Raw genomic sequence first — 21,347 nt, 5'->3', positions numbered from 1 at the left:
CATGCTTTCCCATAGTAATTGATGCAAAACGGATTAATCCGTTCCAGACTTTTAAAAACCACCCCTAAAACAGCAATTTAACATGAATTTTTACTATCTAACGAGACCATCGATCCATAAAACGAATGCAAGAAACAATGTACTGCAGACACACAATCAATTCATCAGGAGCTGAACTGGGTTCCACACAGTCACAAAAACAAAACAAAAAAGAGCCACAAAAGGAAGAAGAAGAAGAAGAAGAAGAAGAAGAAGAAGAGGAGGAGGAGGAGGAGGAGGAGGAGGAGGAGGAGGAGGAGGAGGAGGAGGAGGAGGAGGAGGAGGAGTAGTTTGGATTTGATATCCTGCCTTTCACTCCCTTTAAGGAGTCTCAAAGCGGCTAACATTCTCCTTTCCCTTCCTCCCCCACAACAAACACTCTGTGAGGTGAGTGGGGCTGAGAGACTTCAAAGAAGTGTGACTGGCCCAAGGTCACCCAGAAGCTGCAGGTGGAGGAGCGGAGATGCGAACCTGGTTCACCAGATTACGAGACTACCGCTCTTAATCACTACACCACACTGGCTCCTCCACATGCAAAATAAATAGTAAAAACAGACAGACCTCAGCGTAACACTCAAAACGGAGCATGTTCGGCTGCCGAAAAAAGTTTGCAAACTGGAACACTTATTTCCAGGTTCACTGTGTTTGGGTTCCAAGTCATTTGAGTACCAAGGCGTTTGAGAACCAGGGTACCACTGTACATCCTCCCAGCCCTGTGAATGCTAGAAATTGCAGCGGGGGGCCATTTCTGGCCACTTTCCCTTCGTCCTCCCTGGCATGAGAACTGATGACAAGAAAGGGGGCAGGAACATAAGCCGGAAACACCAAGCCACCCCCCTCTCCCCTTGAAAAAAGTGCTGCTCAACATGCCACTCACAGCCAGCCATATAGTTTTATTATGCTTTGGATTTCTCTCTCTAGTCTCTGCCAGCCGGTGCCTCAGTTTCCCCAGTGGCATCGCTGCCCAGCCTTCATCTCCAGTGCCCAGACCGAGCCGAAGCGCCTCTGCCCATCTCTCTACTTCAGACCTGCGGCAGCCAGGCTGCTCAGCCGGTTGAGGGGCTGCAGCCACGAAGGCGTCTCTTGCTGCCAGAGTCCGTAGCTCCTGCTGTCCATCCAAGGCAGGAGGTCCAAATCCGTCTCGGAGGGCCTGCGCTCTCGGCTGTGCCGGCGGGACATCTTGGAGAGACGCCCTTTGCACCGGGCACAAACCAGGGGGGCGGGCATGTCGTAGAACAGCACTGAGGGGCAGAGGACAGGGAAGCGGGTGAAGGAAGCGGGAGGGCTCAGATCGCACTGCAAAGGCGCCCCTGCAAGGTGGAAGTGGAATTAAGGGGGCAGGCATGAGACCACCCCAAACACTGGGGCTCATATATATGCCCTCCTCACCATTCCAAACTGGGGAACTGGCACTGCTATGGGTGCCTCATAATCCCCATCCTGCCTTTGCAAGCAGCTACACTATGGAACTCCCTGCCTATTGACACCGCTTTTCGGCACCAAGTAAAATCGAGTTGAGTTATTTTAGAGTTATTGCTTAAAAATGGAAAAAAAATTATTAGAAAACTACTAAAAACATAACATACACCCCAAAATTTTCAATAACACCTCCCCAAATTTTCAATAATAAAAGTAAAAAAACACACACGTTGACCTAAAAAAATTAACTCAGCTGCTGATTTTATGTATGCTAGATTCATCACTGTTGAATATTTAAATTGCCGGTAATAATCAGACTGTTTTATTATTTTTGCAAACCGCTTTGAGGTTTTCTACAACCAAGCAGGCTGTAAATTTCGTAAGGTAAATAAAATGTATTAGCAGCCTCTGAGCAATGCGGTTTTATCCCACAGAGGAGGGCTAATAAAATTGTGGCTATAGGTGGTCACAGAAGATCTGGTCTGACGGGCCTTAGTCTGAGCAAGGGAGTCAGCGTGGACTAGTGGTTAGAGTGCCAGACCAGGACCTGGGAGAGACTCAGGTTCAAATCCCCCCTCAGCCCTGAAGCTTTCACCGGGTGTGCTGGGGCCAGTCACTGCCTGTGTGTCTAACCCACCTCCCAGGGCTGTTGTGGGAATGAAATGAGGACTAGGTCCTGAGAGAACAGGGTTCAAATTCCCACTGGACCTTAAACTCATGGGGGGGGTCCCTAGGGGGCAGTACCTGCCATCTCTCAGTCTAAGTTACCTTACAAGGTTGAGGGGAGGATTAAAAGAGGAGGGGAAGGAAGCCACATATGCCCTCTTGTGGTCCTTTGAGGAAAAGGCAGGATATGGATGCAATAAACAATTAAATAAGCAGCAAAGTGCTTCCTTCTGTTAACAATCCCACATCTAGAACCACTAATCTGGATTAAGGTAATAGAAAAGGACCCCTGACAGTTAAGTCCAGTCATGAACAACTCTGGGATTCTGGCGCTCATCTCGCTTTACTGGCCGAGGGAGGCGGCGTACAGCTTCCGGGTCATGTGGCCAGCAGGACTAAGCCGCTTCTGGCGAACCAGAGCAGCGCATGGAAACGCCATTTACCTTCCTGCCAGAGTGGTACCTATTTATCTACTTCCACTTTAACGTGCTTTTGAACTGCTAGGTTGGCAAGAGCAGGGACCGAGCAACGGGAGCTCACCCCATCGCAGGGATTCAAAGGAATTCCTTCTTCCTCTCCAGAAGATTCTGGCACCCGTTTTCTGTCTCAGCAGTTCCTCTTCTGGAGCAGGCATCCCCAATCTGCAGCCCTCCAGATGTTTTGGCCTACAACTCCCATGATCCCTAGCTAACAGGACCAGTGCTCAGGGATGATGGGAATTGTAGTCCAAAATATCTGGAGGGCAGAAGGTTGGGGATGCCTGTTCTGGAGTCTCCATCCTATCTGCGGCTACAGCTGCTCCATTAAAAATGAAGGAGCCTCTTGGCTCAGCTGCGGTGGCTTCGGAGTTTGTGAGCCGCCAGTAAAAAGGTAAAGGTAAAGGACCCCTGGACAGTTAAGTCCAGTCAAAGGCGACTATGGGGTTGTGGTGCTCATATCGCTTTTATGTTGAGGGAGCTGGCGTTTGTCCACAGACAGCTTTCTGGGTCATGTGGCCAGCAGGACTAAACTGCTTCTGGCGCAACAGAACACTGTGACAGAAGCCAGAGCACACGGAAATGCTGTTTACCTTCCCGCCACAGTGGTACCTATTTATCTACTTGCACTTTGACGTGCTTTCAAACTGCTAGGTTGGCAGGATCTGGGACCGAGCAACAGGAGCTTACCCCATCGCAGGGATTCGAACCGCCGACCTTCCAATCGGCAAGCCCAAGAGGCTCAGTGGTTTAGACCACAGCGCAACCTGTAAGCGCTACCCTGTAGCTGCCAGTGGCCCCCTTTGGAAAGAGACAACTTGGCCTCTGAACTCCATGCACCGGTAACTTCCAGGCTTTGCTACTGCAATATCATTTATGTGGGGCTGCCCTTGAAGACTCCTCGGAAACTTCAGCCATCCCAAAACGCAGCAGCCAGATTCCTCTCTGGGGTTCTCATATAACCCCCATTTTAAAACAACTGCACTGGTTGGGGCTTCATTTCCAGGCCCAATTCAAGGGCTTTGTGTTGGTGTTTAAAGCCCCTAATGACTCCGGCTGCAAATACAGTGGTACCTTGGTAAACAAACAGCTTGGCATCCAAACAAATCAGCTCCCGAATGCTGCAAAACCCGGAAGTGAGTGTTCCAGTTTGCAAACATTTTTCAGAAGCCAAACACCTGGCACAGCTTCCGATTGAGTGCAGGAAGCTCTTGCAGCCAATCGGATTTCGCGCCTTGATTTTCGAACAGTTTCGGAAGTCAAACGGACTCCTTGAACGGATTAAGTTTGAGAACTAAGTACCACTGTATCTGAAAGGCCATCTCCTTCGCTACAGACCCTTTTGGGTGCTGGGATTGTCAGAGGAGGGGGGCTCTTGATGTTTCCTCCACCCTCAGAGACTTGGGGTTGGCGTCCCAGGGGGAGAAGGCTTTCTCTGTTGCGGCCCCTAAGCTCTGGGCCTCCGTCCCCACAGAGGTTTGCCTGACACCTTCATTACTCTGCTTCCATCCCATAGCGGAGACGCACCTCTTTGCTCTGGCTTTCGCCACTCGAGGTACGTCCTTAGGGACCCGCCTTCAATTTATGGCTGGAGGTTGTTTTAATCTGTTTTTAACATTATGCTTTAATGTCTTAACTCGTGTTGGCAATAAATAAATTCATAGCGATAATAATAGCTGCTCCCTCCAGATGTTGCAGGACTCCAGCTGCCGGCATCCTTTACCATTTGCTGTGCTGGCTGGGAGTTATAGCGCAACACAGCTGGAGGGCACCCGGTTGGGGAAAGGCTCCTCTGCACCCAGAGCCATTTACTTTGACCCTCATCCCCAGCAGATGGCACACACCTGCTCCACTTTGGAGACAGAGACTTGAGTGTCTGTCCCACTGCTTCCTCCCTCTGACTCTGCACATCTGGAATTTGCAGGGGCTCAGTGGCATCTCATGGCAGGTGGGTGCTGGCTATTGGCAGAAATAAGCACTTTTTTGAGAGGGGGAATTGCTTACCTTTAATGTCATTGGACAGAGCCGAGAGTTCGTCATTGTAATCTCCCTGAAAGGACACCCTGTCAGGGAAGGAGACAAAATGCAACACAAGGATGTGGCTTAAGAAATTTGGAATGTGCCTCAAAGCTCTGTGTTATGTCTTAGGAATGCTTTGCTTTTAACATTCTTATGTCACATATGTATACATTATCATATTACATTAGAGGGCATATTATAGTATAATTTCCAATATGTATACAAAGTTTATATACCAAATTTATGTACCTAAAGAAAGAAAAAACAAAGACATAAAGCGATTTCAAAATAATATTTGTACCAACACTACAGACGTCCTATCAATCTCATTGCATATTCTTTCTTTTTTTTACAAATGAAAGTATTCTTATTATTGTATATTTCTTTACACTTTATCTAATACATTCCTATATCAATATGTACCCTTGATCTTGTTTCTCAACTCAGTTTCTCTCCAACGTCAATCAATTGACAATTGACGTTGTTTTAGGAATGCTAATAATAATAACAATTTAAAAATATTATTATTACTATTATTATTTATACCTGACCTATCTGGCTGGGTTTCCCCAGCCACTCTGGACAGCTCCCAACAGAATATTAATTAGAATAAAACTTCAAACATTAAAAGCTTCCCTAAACAGGGATAGTTAATCTGCGGAACTCACTCCCACAGAAGGCATAAAAAGAGGCCGCCAATGGCCCACCCTGTTCTCACAGTTGCCAACTGGGTGCCCATCATGGGAAACCAGCAAGCAAGAATTGAGCACAAGAACAACTCTTTGTTAGTATATAGTTCCATCCGACCGTTAGGACAGGCATGTGGAGTTGTTCTATGTCACATGTCTGTTTACTTCCAGCACAGTCTGCTGGGAACTTCTGTTGTATATAGCTTTTGCCATACTGTTGTTTGCTTGGACACGAAGGGAAGCAGACATGCTGTAAACTATGCTGAATAAAATGTTGTAAATATGCTTACATATGTCTCTGTCCACTCCTTCCATTGTGAAGATTTATTCACTCTGCTGATAAGAGCGTGCTCAGTCTCTAAAGGTTTCTGAGGCTCAAGTCGCTGATTGATGCTGTTCCAAGAACCGGAGTTTGCCCGGCTGCTGGCCGGTGGCTGGAGCCAGCTGGGGCCCTGCCAAATGCCCCCGTCTCCTCGGACGCATCCCAATACTCTTTCCCCTCCTGTAGTTTCCAACAACTGGATTCAGAAGCGCCGTTGCCTCTCTCCATGAATCCTTTTTTAAAGCCATCTCAGTTTGTGGCCACCACTGCCTCCTGTGGCCGTGACTTTCATCGTTTAACTATGTGTTGCATAGAATCCTAAAATTGTAGAGTTGGAAGGAACCCCAGGGGTCATCTAGTCCAACCCCCTGCAATGCAGAAATCACAACCAAGGCGTCCACTGCTAAAGCAACTTCTTTGCCTTTAAAGCTCATTCCACTTTAACAGCCATTGCACAGCACTGAGTGGACTTTGTCCTGCTTGTCCGTTTTCTGCCCCTCCAGCCCAGAGCTGCCGTTTCCTCCCCACTGACCTGAGCAGCTGCCTCCCACCCCTAGGCTAGCCCCAGGCAGAGGAAGAGGAGTCCTGCCCAGTCTCATTGCCTGCCAGCCATTCCTAGGGCACCCTTTGATATGCCAAAAATGTGCCCTCGAGCCTGCAAGAAAACACTCCAGCTGTTGCGCCATAGAGCACTGGGAAGTGCCTGTTAGGACATGAACCGACAGATCCAAATTATCATTATTATAATTATCATTATTATTTACCATATATACTCGAGTATAAGCCAACTTTTTCAGCACATTTTTTATGCTGAAAAGGCCCTGCTTGGCTTATACTCAAGTGAGGGTCCTTCCAGAATGTGGTCTAAACCCCCCTTTAAATCCATATCAACAAAAAGAAAAGAACTCACACTGAAACTCACCTACAGGTGGTACCTAACACCAAGGAAACTAGTGCTAATACACCCAGGAACCTCACCAAAATGCTGGAGAGGGTGCACCTCCACAGGCACATACCTCCACATGTGGTGGGAGTGTCCCAAAATTCAACTATTCTGGACAACAGCCATATGTTGTCCAGAATAGTTGACTAGAAGTCAACTATTATGTAAAATATGTAAAATAACTAAGCAAGTAATAGACATCACCCCAGAATTGGCCCTACTAAACATCTTCCAAGACAACAATGCCCATTTACACCACAAAGAACTCATAACCCACCTGCTCTCAGCAGCCAGAAACACTATAACCAGACACTGGAGAGACCTGTGAGGAGTAAGCATGGACCAATGGTACCAAATAGTATGGGAAACAGCCCTACTGGAAAAATTAACTAATAAACTGAAACTGACACGGGGACAAACAGAAGAAGACGCCTTCACCCCGGTATGGCTCCCCTTTATCACATCCACAACCCAACAGGACAATGACAATAATCCACCAACAGCATACCAATCAATATGGCTAACCTGATCCAAAACACCCACCCACCTCACTCACACACGAAAACAAAGATCACCACAGCCAATCACAAGCAAACAATCACACCCTAGGCCAACCCCAACCTCTCTCACCACCAAAGGAACACAAGTGAACAACACAAACAACGCTGACACCAAACTCTACATACATTAAGCATAATAGAAACACCACCACCTGACCCCACCCCCATCCATCTTCCCTCCCTCCACCCCCTTTCTTTTTTCTTTCTTTTTTCTTCTCCCCCTAATGCCTCAACAAATGAAACGGATTTGTAAAAATGTTACATGGAAGAAGAAGAAAAATACGAGGCACTACACTTCTGTAAAACAAGAAAATCCTTAATAAAAAATACTTTTTAAAAAAAGTGAGGGTCCTTTGGGGCTGCTCATTCCTCGTCCTCCACCGCCACCAACAGCAGCAGCAAAGGCGGAGGAGGAGAAATGAGCAGCCCCCAAAGCAGCTCTTTTGGGCTGCTTGTGCTTCCTCCACCACTGCCGCCACCACCAGGTTTGTGGTGTGGTGAGCTGGCTTATACTCGAGTCAATAAGTCTTCCCAGTTTTCTGTGCTAAAATTAGGTGCCCCGGCTTATATTCGTGTTAGCTTATACTCGAGTATATATGGTATTAACTTGGCATGCCGCCCCCTTCATCTGTAGATCTCAGGCCAGTTCACAGGCCTCTCCTCCTCCTTTGAAGGTCTTTATGCAGAGGGTTAAACCACAGTGCCTTGCTGATCAGAAGGTCAGCAGTTCAAATCCCCACAATGGGGTGAGCTCCTGTTGCTCGGTCCCAGCTCCTGCCAACCTAGCAGTTTGAAAGCACGTCCAAGTGCAAGTAGATAAATAGGTATAGCTCCAGCAGGAATGTAAATGGCATTTCCGTGCACTGCTCTGGTTCGCCAGAAGCGGCTTAGTCATGCTGGCCACATGACCCAGAAGCTGTGCGCCGGCTCCCTCAGCCAGTAAAGCGAGATGAGTGCCGCAACCCCAGAGTCGGCCACGACTGGACCTAATGGTCAGGGGCCCCTTTACCTTTACCTATGCAGAGGTTGGGTGGCCCTCTGTCAGGGATCCTTTCGCTGTGGTTCCTGCATTGCAGGGGGTTGGACTGGATTACCTTCGGGGATCCCTTCCAAACCTACAGTTCTATGATTCATTGGAGGTTTCTCAAAACTCCTTTAAACTACGACGCTCCTCCCCAGGAGGAAATAAATGATGGCCATCAACTTGAAGGGCTTTTAAAGAGGATAAGACAAATTCTTGGAGTCACGGTGGCTATGTTCTGCATCTAATGCTTCCGGACCCCAGAGGGGAGAGTTGCCCTTGTGTTCAAATCCTGCTTGCTGCTTTCCCATGATGGGCATCTGACTGGCCGCTTGGAGAACAGGAGGCGGGACCAGACTGGCCTGACCCAGACGGCTGTTCTGATGTTCTTAGATTAACTCAGGTTGGGCAGCCGCCTGCCTGGGATGATTTCTGCTGCGAATCCTGGGGTTGAGCTAAATGACCCTCCCAGCTCTACAATTTTGCGTCTGTTGGTAATGAGCCACATGAAATAAGTCCAGGCCACTTACTTCCTCTTGCCTTTGTCCTTCGGGGGGCTTTTCGAGATGTGGGCGAGGGCACCCGTCACCTTCTTGCCGGCTTTCTTCATTGCGCTCCTTCCCCGGGTTGCCCTGTCCACGTACTGAGGCCATAACAGGGGAGGGCGAGAACCAGAGAGGCTGCTGTGAATCCAAGGCACCCCCTGTTCCCGCCGGGCTGCCCCCCCAGTTCATTTATTTATAACAAATATCTGTATGCCGCTCTGTCATACAAATGCATATCAAAGCCATTTGCAGCAATCATAATGCAAAACCCTGCCAAAGTTACAAACAAGCACCAATTAGCCATCCTTCAAATTATTATTTGCGGGCGTTTAATTTTACAGTACAGTGGTGCCTCGCAAGACGAAATTAATCCGTTCCGCGAGTCTCTTTGTCTTGCGGTTTTTTCGTCTTGCGAAGCACGGCTATTAGCGGCTTAGCGGGTTTAAGAAAAAGGAAACAAACTCGCAAGAACTCGCAAGCCCTAGGGAAATTCGTCTTGCGGAACGTCTCAAAAAACGGAAAACCCTTTCGTCTAGCGAGTTTTTCGTCTTGCGAGGCATTCGTCTTGCGGGGCACCACTGTATTAGATTCAAATGGATTGTTGAATATTGCCTTGTTTAAAATAAGTGGTTTAAAATAAATAAAATCACTTTGAAATATATTGTGACTTTTCACACTGGATCAGATTGTTAATGTTTTGTGCTTTATTATGTTTTTATATGTGTTGGAAGCTGGCACAGTCACTGCCTCTCAGCCAAACCCTCACAGGGTTCTTTTGGGGATTAAATGAGAAACAGGAAAACTATGTAATATCTTTTCTGCATTTGCAAGAACCTGATTTTTTTTAGTGTGGCAACTTTGGAACTCCCTGCCTCTTGACAGCAAGCAGGCGCCTTCAATGCGCTCTTTCTGGCGCCCACTAAAAGCAGCTTCTGTTTAGAAAAACCCAGATGCCAAGAAGGTCGGCATGAATTCTAGCCTGTTTCAGTAGAGGCAGTGACCATTTTTGGTGCATCTGATATGTGCATGACTGCCCACACGCACAACATGCTAAACCCTGAAGCGACCCAAAAATGTCACAAAAAGAGGCCAAATGGGCCAGTGGAGGAACAGGGAGTTTGCAAGTTTTTTCAATGGTGTTTCAAATATACACTCTTTCACTTAAATGTATCTGAATGTAACCCCCACATAAATGGGGGTTTGCCTGTATTTTAACTTTCTGTACGTTTTAAAGTATTGTCGTAATTTTTTTCCGGGTTTATCTTTTTGTAACCTGTTTTTTGTAACCCACCCCTTACAATCAAGTGGTGTATTAATATAATATAATATAATATAATATAATATAATATAATATAATATAATATAATATAATGTGTTAGCAACCTTGAGCTCCTCAGAGAAAAGAAAGGGAGTGGAAACGCAAATGAAAGACACAAATAATGCATCGCCCAAAGACGGAAAATTCACACGGAGAGCTTGGACAGCCCAATAAGGCAGCCAAACCTTCTGCAGCCCTGGGCAGCCATTTTCCCCTGAGTGACCTCTCCCTTCGACTTGCTCCAGCAGAGTGTTGGGAACATTCCTAACCACCTGCCGCAGCAACTTTGCTCATCTGCTGACGATGGTGACCCCACATCTACCCACAAGATGCCCAGACACCCCCTCATGGGGCCAGAGCAAGAACTGTGGGAATGTTCAGGGCGGCAGGGGAGGATATACTGTTTATTAATATCCTTCCTAACTTGCACTAGCAAGTTCCTTTACTTAGCAGAGTTACATTCCCCTTTTTACATGCACAGCAGATATCTGGTTGCAGGCTCATGTGAGCCTTATACAATTCAGTCTGTCTCAGATCGAATTGTACATTCCTGGTAAGTTCCCTTGAATCACTCTTAAAAGAATAAAGACGCCACAATCTTATTCAAAGTCAATAAAATAAGTTTACTCACATCAGTTCACAGTTGGATTCCTGAAGGCAGAGTTAGTTACAAATATGTACATGTGGATCTACCCCGTATGGGGGAATAATCCCAGTGCTTCTGCTAGCTGAGAGCTAGCAGAGCAGTCCTAGCTAAAAGCTGCTCAAATGAAGAACAAAGTCAAAAAAAAAGAGGGAAGGGTGCTGTGCGACTAATCCTTTTGGCCATCCCCACCTTCTATTACATACAAAAGGAAGGGTGCTCAAGCCAGGAAGAACAGGAAGTTTCAACTGGCTGGACCAAACATCCCCTGGCATGTCTTCTCTAGCATTGCAAGGAATGTTGTACAGTGGTACCTCAGGTTAAGTACTTAATTTGTTCCAGAGGTCCGTTCTTAACCTGAAACTGTTCTTAACCTGAAGCACCACTTTAGCTAATGGGGCCTCCTGCTGCGCCTGCGCCGCTGGAGCACGATTTCAGTTCTCATCCCGAAGCAAAGTTCTTAACCCAAGGTACTATTTCTAGGTCAGCGGAGTCTGTAACCTGAAGTGTATGTAACCTGAAGCGTATGTAACCCGAGGTACCACTGTACTTGACTGCCTCTCATGGAGCACATCCCACAAGAACCGCCTCCACCAAGATCTCGGACCGCGTCCCTCCCTGTGCCGGAGTTTGCGAGAAGAGCAGCCCCCTTACCTCACCGGAGGAGCTGCTGGAGGGGCTGCTGCCGCTGGGGACCAAGCTGTGGCGGATGCGAATGTTGGGGTCTTTGGTGGTGATGGAGAGGCCCTTCTGCAGGATCTCGGCCAGGCGGCTCCACAGGGCAAAGACGGCGTGGGGGTGCTCCTGGTGCAGCTGCAGGTAGTAGACCTTCCCCGTCACAGTCTGAATGCGCAGGATGCGCTGGGCTTCATCGTGGACGGACAGGCGGACGTAGCGCAGGGGAAGCAGCCTGGGGCAAAGCGGCGGAGGCGGTCAGGATATGGGCGCTGCTGGGCGGGGGAGACTCAGAAACAGTGTGGTGCAGTGGTTAGGGTGCTGAATTAGGACATGAAGTGCCGGATTTACGTATAAGCTGAACAAGCCATAGCTTACGGCCCCACTCTCTTGGGGGCCCCCCAAAAAATTGAACAGAAAAAAACCTGGGTGTACATTTCCAAAATAGAAGATAAAAAACTAATAAAATAAAACCTACACCTAGCAACAGTGTCTTGTGTTGTGTAGGCTCCTAGGATGTAAGTCATGGGCCCTGCCTGCTAGCCTGCTCCCTAAAATATTCCTTGGTTTTCTCCTGCTCTGCCTCTCTGCCTAAGCTACCTCACTATTGCGTGATATAAAAGGTGAAAGTAAAGGGACCCCTGACCATTAGGTCCAGTCGTGGCCGACTCTGGGGTTGCGGTGCTCATCCCACTTTACTGGCTGAGGGAGCCGGCATACAGCTTCCAGTTCATGTGACCAGCATAACTAAGCCACTTCTGGTGAACCAGAGCAGCGCACAGAAACGCCGTTTACCTTCCCGCTGCAGCAGTACCTAGTTATCTACTTGCACTTTGACGTGCTTTCGGACAGCTAGGTTGGCAGGAGCAGGGACCGAGCAACGGGAGCTCACCTCGTCACGGGGATTCGAACCACAAACCTTCTGATCGGCAGGTCCTAGGCTCTGTGGTTTAACCCACAGTGCCACCCGCATCCCATTAGATAGCTATTAGGTCCATCAGTTGCCATATAGCATATATTCAACACAAAAACAGTGACCATTTGTTGTTGACAAAGGACAGCTGGACATATCAAGGGCTCCATTACCTTCAGTAGCTAAGGGCCTCATCAAACCTAAATCCGGCCCTGAGAACACAGAAGAGACCAGGTTTCGAATCCCGCGTCGGTTGTGAAGCTCACCTCGGGCCAGACTCTGCCTCTCTGCCTAAGCTACCTCACTATTGAGTGTTATAGAATGCAATAAATGCAACCTTTTCCAGCCATCCCTCAGACCATGCAGTGGGCCAGACTATATTTTGAAGGGGGGGATAATGAACGAATTCCTATGCCCCACAAATAACCCAGAGATGCATTTTAAACAAAAGCCCACATTCTACTCATGTTAAAGGCAGGACCCACAAATAACCCAGAGATGCGTGTTATAAATAAAAGGGTACATTCTACTCATGTAAAAACACGCTGATTCCCGGACCGTCCACGGGCTGGATTGAGAAGGCGATTGGGCCGGATCCAGCCCCCGGGACCTTAGTTTGCCTACCCCTGTGCTGGACTACAGTGGTACCTTGGGTTAAGTACTTAATCCGTTCCGGAGGTCCGTTCTTAACCTGAAACTGTTCTCAACCTGAAGCACCACTTTAGCTAATGGAGCCTCCCGCTGCTGCTGCACCACCGGAGCACGATTTCTGTACTCATCCTGAAGCAAAGTTCTTAACCCGAGGTACTATTTCTGGGTTAGTGGAGTCTGTAACCTGAAGCATCTGTAACCTGAAGCGTATGTAACCCGAGGTACCACTGTATACCCACAGATCCCTTTTCTGCACTTTACCTGGTCAGCTCTAGAGGGGGACGCCTTAAAGCCTTGCTGTGGCTCCTCCGGATCGGTACCCTGTGGCGCCCCATCAGCAAGACGTTGGGGAGCGGCAGGCAGGGGTCCGAGGAAGTCACTCCCATGGTCACGATGGTGGGCGAATTCGTGATGTCCACCCATTTCCCCTTCTTGGTCACCTGTCGATTAAAAGCAAGCACCCCCGGCCCAAACCAGGCTCAAATCACAAGTTGGAAGGGGAAACCCCAGGGGCCATCTAGTCCAACCCCCTGCAATGCAGGAATCTCAGCTGAAGCCATCTGACCTCTGCTGAAAAACCACCCGGGGGGGTGGGAAAGGGGAGCTACCTGGATGAAGTTGCTCTCAAAGACCGCCGAGTTGGGGAACAGGTTGTAATCCGGGGAGCGGACCAGCTGGCACAGCAAGCCCCCTTCCAGGCCCAGCTCCTCCCCAGCACTGTGCTTGCGAGCCAAGGCCCCTCTAGACATGGGCACTCAAGGGGGTGAGCATGCCTCGGGGGGGCCTCCGTTGCCACTCTCGGCCCTCCCTGGCCCAGCCAGCCAAGCCAGCCAGCAGCAGCCGGGCTCCTCTGCTGCCGCAGCATCAGTGATGACACCCTGCAGAGGGGCGGGGCTACCTGGCTGAAGCTGTGATGTCACACTGGCCAGCTGGGGGGGGCTGTTCCTGGGAGGGAGCAGTTGCTGCCCAGCAGAGGCATCAGCAACACAGCTGGGGTGTTGTGTATGTGAATTTCTGTTCCTTTTTGCCCTTCTGGAAGTAAGCTTCTGGGTAGCACAGAATGCTTCTTCAACCATAAACATTCATGGGGGTTTTCTATACCTGTCCTCTGGGGGGGAGGAGCACCTCAGCTGGTTTCTTCTTAAGGCATCTTTTGAAATCAGTCACCCTTCCTTCAAAAAACCAAAAGCCCTTTCCAGCAAGTGGGGCATAGCTGTCAATGTTTCCCTTTTTTAAAGGGAAATTCCCTTATTCCGAATAGGATCCCTCGCAAGAAAAGGGAAAAGTTGGCAGCTATGAAGTAGGGGGAGCTTTTTCAAGCACCCCATTTCCCTGCTCCCGAAAAAATTCCCTCCCCGCAAATAAAGAGCTCGTATTTTGAGTTTTATATATATTTATTTAAAAAGAGTTGCCATTTATTGAAGGAATCACGAACGTTCCCTTTCAGGAGAGGCCAGCTCAACAGGCTTAAAATGTCCATCCTTCTTTCTTCGGAGAGGGAGGCGCAGAGAAGAATTTAGGATACAGCTTTCTGCTTTTCCAGCAAGATCAGAAGATCCAAGAGGTGCACCACAAAAAGGCACCCCTGAACCACTCACCCCAGGGCTAGAATTTCCCCAAGTCTGTCCGTAAAAATACTTTTAGCTGTTTCCATTGAAACTCTTAGCAGCTGCCACCAGGGGGCATGCGAGAGCCCTTCCTTTGCAGCTGCCGTTGCTCCTTCCAGACCAAATAGCATCCTTTTAGGGGTGTCTTCGTAAACTACAGATATTAAAAGCACAGGGATTTTGTTTGAAGCACCTCAAGGAGGGCAGGAAGCCTGGCAACACCAGGGGCAGGTCTCTTCCTCTTCTCACGCCCCCCCCCCCGCCCAGCCCCTGGGGTTGCCTTGCCCACAGCTGCCCCCCCTTGCAGGGGACGAGTTAGGGACCCCCTCCCGCAATATAATAATGATCCACAGTCCAGCAGGCCTCTTCCACCAACTGCTGCTTGCAGGTGGGCTGGCGACAGCATGGCTAAACCTTGGGGTAAGCAGACAGATTCCTAGCAGACTTTCACAGGATGAGAACACAGATCCATTATTGCGCCGAAGAGCAGGGGGAAATGTTTCTATGAAGGGAGCCCAGAATTTTGCTCGGGGTGCCCAATCCTGCACCCCAATTTCACCAAATGCAGGTCCGTCCAACAGCCAGGCTCGGCCACTGGGCACACCTTTTCTGTCTGTGTAGCCAAGAGTCTAGAGCTCAGTGAGCGTGACTCAGCCCAGTTTGTTGAGAATCAAGCCATTTTGTGTTCGGAAAAGGCTATGAAGCAGAAGAAGTCAGCCATATTCTTGGCCCCAAGTCACTAGTCCTCAGTGTTCTTCTCCATGTCCCGCAGCAGAAGATCAATAGGTGTCCCTTTTGCAGAGTCTGGGCTTGCTGTGGGGCTGAGGGCAACGTCTCCATATCAATCCACAGGGGTTCCAACACCTGCCCCACAAATCTCCAAATTAACAGGGTGCAGAGGCTTCCCCAAGTGGGGGCATCTTCCTCCCCCAGGCCAGCTGGGCTTCTGCTGCCAGCCCCCTCTTTCACCAGGGCAGGTTGGCAAAGGCACATACAAACCCAGCCCCAACCACGTTAACCCCATCCCTCAAAAAACCCCACATAATCCGTGCCATTTTGGTTTGCCGCCAGCGAAGCCCCTCGGCTCATGCGTAGGGGCCAATCTCTTTGCTTGTCCTGAGCTTGTCGTCCCCCGAGAGGCCTGGGGGGGCTCTGTCCGCAAGGCTGCCGCCCTCCGATTCCACCCAGCGGCCAGGGAGGCAGGGGTCCAGCCCATGTGAGGGCATCAGGTCTCCCAAGAAGCCCATCAGCCCGAAGAGCAGAGACAGAAGAGACAGTACCAGGCCCAGGAGGTAGATCTTCACCACCCACTGCATCGTGATGGCGGGCACAGATCCGGGACTTGCTCCTGAGAAGAACAGAACAGAGTTTGTGGGTGGGATTATAGTTTATGGCAACCCTGTGATTTTCTCCACCCATAACATTTCGTAAGCTAATATCGCAGTAAAAATTCCAAAATAAATACAAAAAATCACACGATAATAATAATAATAGTACAGTGGTACCTTGGATTAAGAACTGAATTCGTTCTGGAGGTCCGTTCTTAACCTGAAACTGTTCTTAACCTGAAGCACCACTTTAGCTAATGGGGCCTCCTGCTGCCGCTGTGCGATTTCTGTTCTCATCCTGATGCAAAGTTCTTAACTGAAGGTACTATTTCTGGGTTAGCAGAGTCTGTAACCTGAAGCGCCTGTAACCCGAGGTACCACTCTAGACGTTATAGTATTAGTATTTTCCCCCAGCCGCTCTGGGCAGCTTACAGTACATATAGGCTGCAACTCACACCTCTGATTTTGGCCACAGAGGCCCCACCCTCCCCCTATTATCTATTCCCTGCACTTAAATCTCAACTTTTCCTCCAAACTCAAGGTACCTTACATGGTTCTCCTCCCTGAAGCCCTACAGCAACCCTGTGAGGTAGGGTCAGGCTGAGAGAGGGCAGTGGATGACACCCCCCCCCCAGGTCACCAAAAGAGCTTCTCATACCCTTGGCTTCCATTGGTGAAAGCCACCTGGGTGTTTTCCTTCCTAAGAGATCTTTATATCTTGTCCAAACATTATATAGAAATTTTCTAATTATATGATTTTTAAAACCTTTGTGAGCCTTTATCTTGTCGTACCACAAGTATGCATGCCAACCAAATACGTTGTCAAATCCCTCCAAATCCAGCACATCAACATTGAATCCATTCTTTTATCCAGCAGAAAGCTCCAGCTTCAAAATATATATTCAGGTCTGGCAGGGAGAATCTCCCTAATTCTTTAGTGTCCGTTAGTAACTTATATTTAATTCTGGGGTTTTTTCCCTACCAGATAAATTTAGACAATGCTTTCTGCCATTCGTTGAAACACTTAACATTATCAATAATTGGTATGGCTTGAAATAGAAACATCATCTTTAGCAATGGGGGTGGCATTTGAAACCTGATCTCCCACGTACCTGATATAATAATAATAATAATAATAATAATAATAATAATAATAATAATTTTTATTTATACCCCGCCCTCCCCGGCCAGAGCCGGGTTCAGGGTGTCTAACACCAGTAAAATTACAGTAAAAACATAATGGGGGGGGCCCAATTTAAAATACAGGTCAAAATGCAATTTAAAATGCAGCCTCATTTTAATAGTAGCCCATAAATCAGAACCATAAGGGGAGGGAAACATAAGGGTCAGACTGAGTCCAAACCAAAGGCCAGGCAGAACAACTCTGTCTTGCAGTTGGGGCCAGTGCTGAAAAGGCCCTGGCCCTAGTTGAGGCCAATCTAACTACTTTGCAGCTTGGGACCTCCAAAGTGTTGCTATTTGTGGACCTTAAGGTCCTCTGCGGGGCATACCGGAAGAGGCGGTCCCGTAGGATAATAATAATAGTATGCAGCCTGCCTGGGTTTCCCCAGCCACTCTAGGAGGCTTCCAGCACAATATAAAAATATAAAATGCCATAAATCATCCAATATTTTAAAAAACTTCCCTAAACAGGGCTGCCTTCAGATGTCTTCTAAAAGTCAGATAGTTGTTTATCTGTCTGACATTTGATGGGAGGTCAAACAATAACAAGGAAATTTTATATTTCATAATAAACTATATAACACACTGGCTCTCAGAGGAAGCTTTAGATTCAACCCCAACACACCATTGGCAGGCCTCTCAGATTAATCATTCAGCCTCCTCAATATCAAGTGCATTTATTTTATTTGTTTCACAGAATTTATAAACCGCTTCACTATAAAAACAAGGAAGCCTCAGCGAGGTTTGCAGAAAGATAAGGAAAACAAAGGGGAAAGATTACAATGTGTTAAAACGTGCAAAAAAACCAAAACACTACACCCAGTTAAAATTTGGATCAGCATCTCCAAGGAAGAAGGCTTTCAGCAGGCGCTGGAAATAATCCGGCGAATGCGCCTGCTTGATATCCCAGGGCAGGGAGTTCCAAAGGGTACATGCACAGTGACTGAGTCCTCACCAATGTAGAAGGGGGGGTATGTGGCTCCTGGGGAAGGGCCAGGCTGAAGCAGTTTTGGGGTCGCGGGTGGGGGGCAAGACCATCTCACAAGTAAACTCTGAGCTCAGGTCTTAGATGCTGGCAATGTCTACTTAGCCCAGAAATGGAAGCAAGAAGAAATTCCAAAGAAAGAAGAATGGCAGACAAAATTAATGGACCATGCAGAATAAAATGACAGGAAGGATTCAAAACCTGCGGGACCAGAGATTTACAGAAGATTGGAAGAAATATACGGACTATTTGAAGAGCAACTGTAATCAACAAATTCCGCTAGTAGGACTACAAGAAGTTTTGTAAGGAGAAATGTATGAAGCATTGCAAAGTAGAGAAAGAATAGAGATGTTGGTTATGAGTTAAATGTAATTGTGGAAGTAAGAAAGGTATATTTAGTGAATAGATTGGAAATTTTTCAGATGTGACTGATGGAAGTCAAAAAAGCTGGTATAAGATATGAAAGTATGTTTAATTACTGTTGAAAATGATATGTCCAAAAAAAATTATATATATAAAAAATAGATGCTGACAATGCCTCACTCCTGTCAGCAATGCTAGGAGCTGAAAGGGACCTCAGAGGGTCATCCAGTCCAACCCCCAGCGATGCAGGAATCTCAGCTAGAGAATCTGCTCTGAAACGATGGCCCCAGTGGGGCTCAGACCCTGCCCTGGCTCTCTTTCCCCACTCCTCCACGTGCCTCAGTTTCCCTAAGAGCAGGCTCAGACTGGCCCACGCAGCTGCCCAGCAGCCTCTGCCTCTCGCGAAAGGAAGGGGAGCCCCGCTCTGCACACAGGAGGACCCCCAAAGAGAGCCAGAGCGCAGCCTGCGAGGCGCACTTTCTAGAAGCAGGGCTGGGACTACCACTTAGCCATCAGGGCAAAAGCAAGGAACTGGGGCCAAGCTGCCTCTCAGGCTCAACTTCCTCGCAGGGTTGTGGTGGCGATTAAATGAGGACGAAGACCAGGGTTCAAATCCTGCCCGGCCAAGTTCAGCCATAAGCTCCCTGGATGGGACCTTGAAGGCCAGTGCCTTACTGTCTCGCCTACCCTACTTCGCAGGGTTCTTGGGGATTAAAGGAGACTTGAGGGGCCGTACCTTGAGCTCCTCGGAGGAAAGGGTGGAATAGAAGACCAATAAATAAAATGATTTTGAAGGGCCCGAAGGAACGGGAGGCGCTCTGCACGCGCTCCGGAACACATGACTCCTGTTGCAAGCGCTTCAACTATCAAGTCTCCCAGATATAGCAATTAAAGCGGAGCAGGAGCAGCAGATTTCAGCCCATACAGACCCCAAAATGTTGAAGTAGGCAAGCAGGAACTGGAAGGCGAACGTCCCTGCCTGGACCGAAAAACAACCTATGTTTCTAAACCAGGCTACCCCGGAGCATGTGCAGAGTCCCTCTTGGCTGACGGTTCGCCCCGGATCCCGTCGGACCCGTCGGACCGTTAGCCGTGTGTGTGTCGTGGGGGGGGGGGGGCGGGGGACGACTGTCTTCTCCGACCCGGGCTCCGTCTGGGAGGGCGCGGACGTCCCTGCAGGATCTCCCAGGTGCGCGGGGCGCCATTCCCAGCCCTCCCCGTTGGCGATGGCCCGGGACCCTTCGACGGGCAGAGGCTCCCCTACCCCTGACCCATCGCCTCCCTTCTTCCCAGTGGGGGGAAGAAGCGAGGAGCCCTCGAGGCTCAGTGCAGCCCCGACCCGTCTTCCCCGAACGACCCCAATCAAGGGACGGGACGGAGGGTGGGGGAACAACTTACCGGATCTCCTCCTCTTCCTCTCCCGACAGCGGCGACGTGCAGCCCGTCCGCCGGCCACGCGTCCTCCTCTTATGGCTCCTCCGACGGGGCGGCGCTGACCCCGCCCCGCCCGGAAGGGAAGGTTTGTTGGACGGGGCGGCCGTGGGAACTGGCGTCGCGGGGCCGATCCAGGGTCTCGGAGCGCATCGCCCGGCCCCACCCCTCCTGAAAGCTCGGGGGCGGGGAGGGAGCGTGGGGAGGGGCTCCCTGCTGCCTTTGCACGCCTCCCCCTCCCCCCCCCCTCGACGGCTGTACACGCCTTGCACGTGCCACACGCCCGGGCTGTGCAGAAGCCGCCCTCTCCCCCCCCCAGCCCCTGCAGTGACCTCTCACCCACTGGGCTGTTGGCCAGAGAAGGGGGGCTAGCCCCGTCTGACACGCCGCCTCGCCCCCCCCCCCGCGCGCGTCCCGCCATCTCCGAAGATCCCTCGTGCCTCGACTTCTGCACCGCTTGCTCGGCTTTTTGGCTCTCCCTCCGAAGGGAGGCGCGCTACCCCGCAATTGGACCCCGCGCTCAAGCACCCAGTTTTGATGGGGAGGGGCAACGGCCGTGGAAAAGACAAATCCCCTAGCGGGATCGTTAGGGAAGGGACTGGAAACAGAACGGCCATTATCGTCCTGCGTTGAAGGGGGCTGGACTAAATGACCCCGGGGTACCTCCCGACTCAACGACCCTGTGTTTCCTAAGGCCACTCTATGAATGTTTGGTGCGCCCCGATTTGGAAGGCTGCGTAAAGTTCTGGCCTCGCCTCATATCCGGATATTGATAAAAGTTTATGAAAAGTGTGTCTGGCATGGAGAAAGCGGGTGTAGAAGAGCTTTTCTCCCTCTCTCGGGGAGGACAGTCCGTCTTCGCCTGGCGCAGAGTGAACCTGCGGAACTCCCTGCCACAGGAGGCAGGGACGGCCACCAACCTGGATGGCTTTAAAAGAAGATTGGAGAAATTCCTGGAGGAGGAGAGAGGTTTGGGTGGCGCCTGGGCAGTGTGGCTGTGCAGTCAGAGGCAGCAGTGCGTCTGAATGCCCTGCTGGATAGCGCAGGGAGAGAAGCCAGTGTTGCATTCTCACAGTGGCCAACCAGGTGCCTAATAATAATAATAATAATAATAATAATAATAATAATAATAATAATATAGTATTTATACCCCGCCCATCACAATATTAAAATACCGTAATGCATCAAACATTCAAAGCTTCCCTGAACAGGGCTGCCTTCAGATGTCTTCTAAAAGTCTTGTAGTTGTTTTTCTCTTTGATATCTGGTGGGAGGGCGTTCCACAGGGCAGGTGCCACCACTGAGAAGGCCCTCTGCCTGGTTCCCTGTAGCTTTGCTTCTCGCAGGGAGGGAACTGTCAGAAGGCCCTCGGAGCTGGACCTCAGCATCCAGGCTGAACGATGGGGGTGGAGACACTCCTTCAGGGATACTGGGCTGAGGCTCCAGTTACAGATAGGTAGCCGTGTTGGTCTGCCATAGTCAAAACAAAAAAATTTTTTCCTTCCAGTAGCACCTTAAAGACCAACTAAGTTAGTTCTTGGTATGAGCTTTC

At 49.4% G+C, this 21,347-nt stretch overlaps 2 protein-coding genes across 3 annotated transcripts; both read right to left on the bottom strand.

The window, feature by feature from the left end:
• Window positions 1-912: 912 nt before the first annotated feature.
• Window positions 913-14,133, bottom strand: LOC128421996 (Golgi-associated RAB2 interactor protein 1A-like). Of its 2 annotated transcripts, none has more exons than XM_053405425.1 (6): window positions 13,508-14,133; window positions 13,161-13,339; window positions 11,315-11,570; window positions 8,685-8,797; window positions 4,605-4,663; window positions 913-1,349 (listed from the first exon to the last, which is right to left on the bottom strand). In XM_053405425.1, exons 1-6 carry the CDS (start codon window positions 13,646-13,648, stop codon window positions 1,057-1,059), a joined length of 1,041 nt encoding a protein of 346 aa, XP_053261400.1. In that variant the 5' UTR covers window positions 13,649-14,133; the 3' UTR covers window positions 913-1,056. The 2 variants fall into 2 exon arrangements, with proteins under 2 accessions (XP_053261400.1, XP_053261402.1); XM_053405427.1 differs by having other exon boundaries at window positions 913-1,280; window positions 13,508-14,123.
• A 141-nt stretch (window positions 14,134-14,274) lies between these two features.
• On the bottom strand, window positions 14,275-20,216 carry LOC128422887 (uncharacterized). Its single transcript, XM_053407506.1, has 2 exons — window positions 19,763-20,216; window positions 14,275-15,854 (listed from the first exon to the last, which is right to left on the bottom strand). Exons 1-2 carry the CDS (start codon window positions 20,214-20,216, stop codon window positions 15,592-15,594), a joined length of 717 nt encoding a protein of 238 aa, XP_053263481.1. The 3' UTR covers window positions 14,275-15,591.
• Window positions 20,217-21,347: the final 1,131 nt, after the last annotated feature.

Source organism: Podarcis raffonei, chromosome 10, assembly GCF_027172205.1.
Source record: "Podarcis raffonei isolate rPodRaf1 chromosome 10, rPodRaf1.pri, whole genome shotgun sequence".
NCBI lineage: Eukaryota > Metazoa > Chordata > Lepidosauria > Squamata > Lacertidae > Podarcis > Podarcis raffonei.
This window is presented reverse-complemented; position numbering and strand designations above follow the sequence as displayed.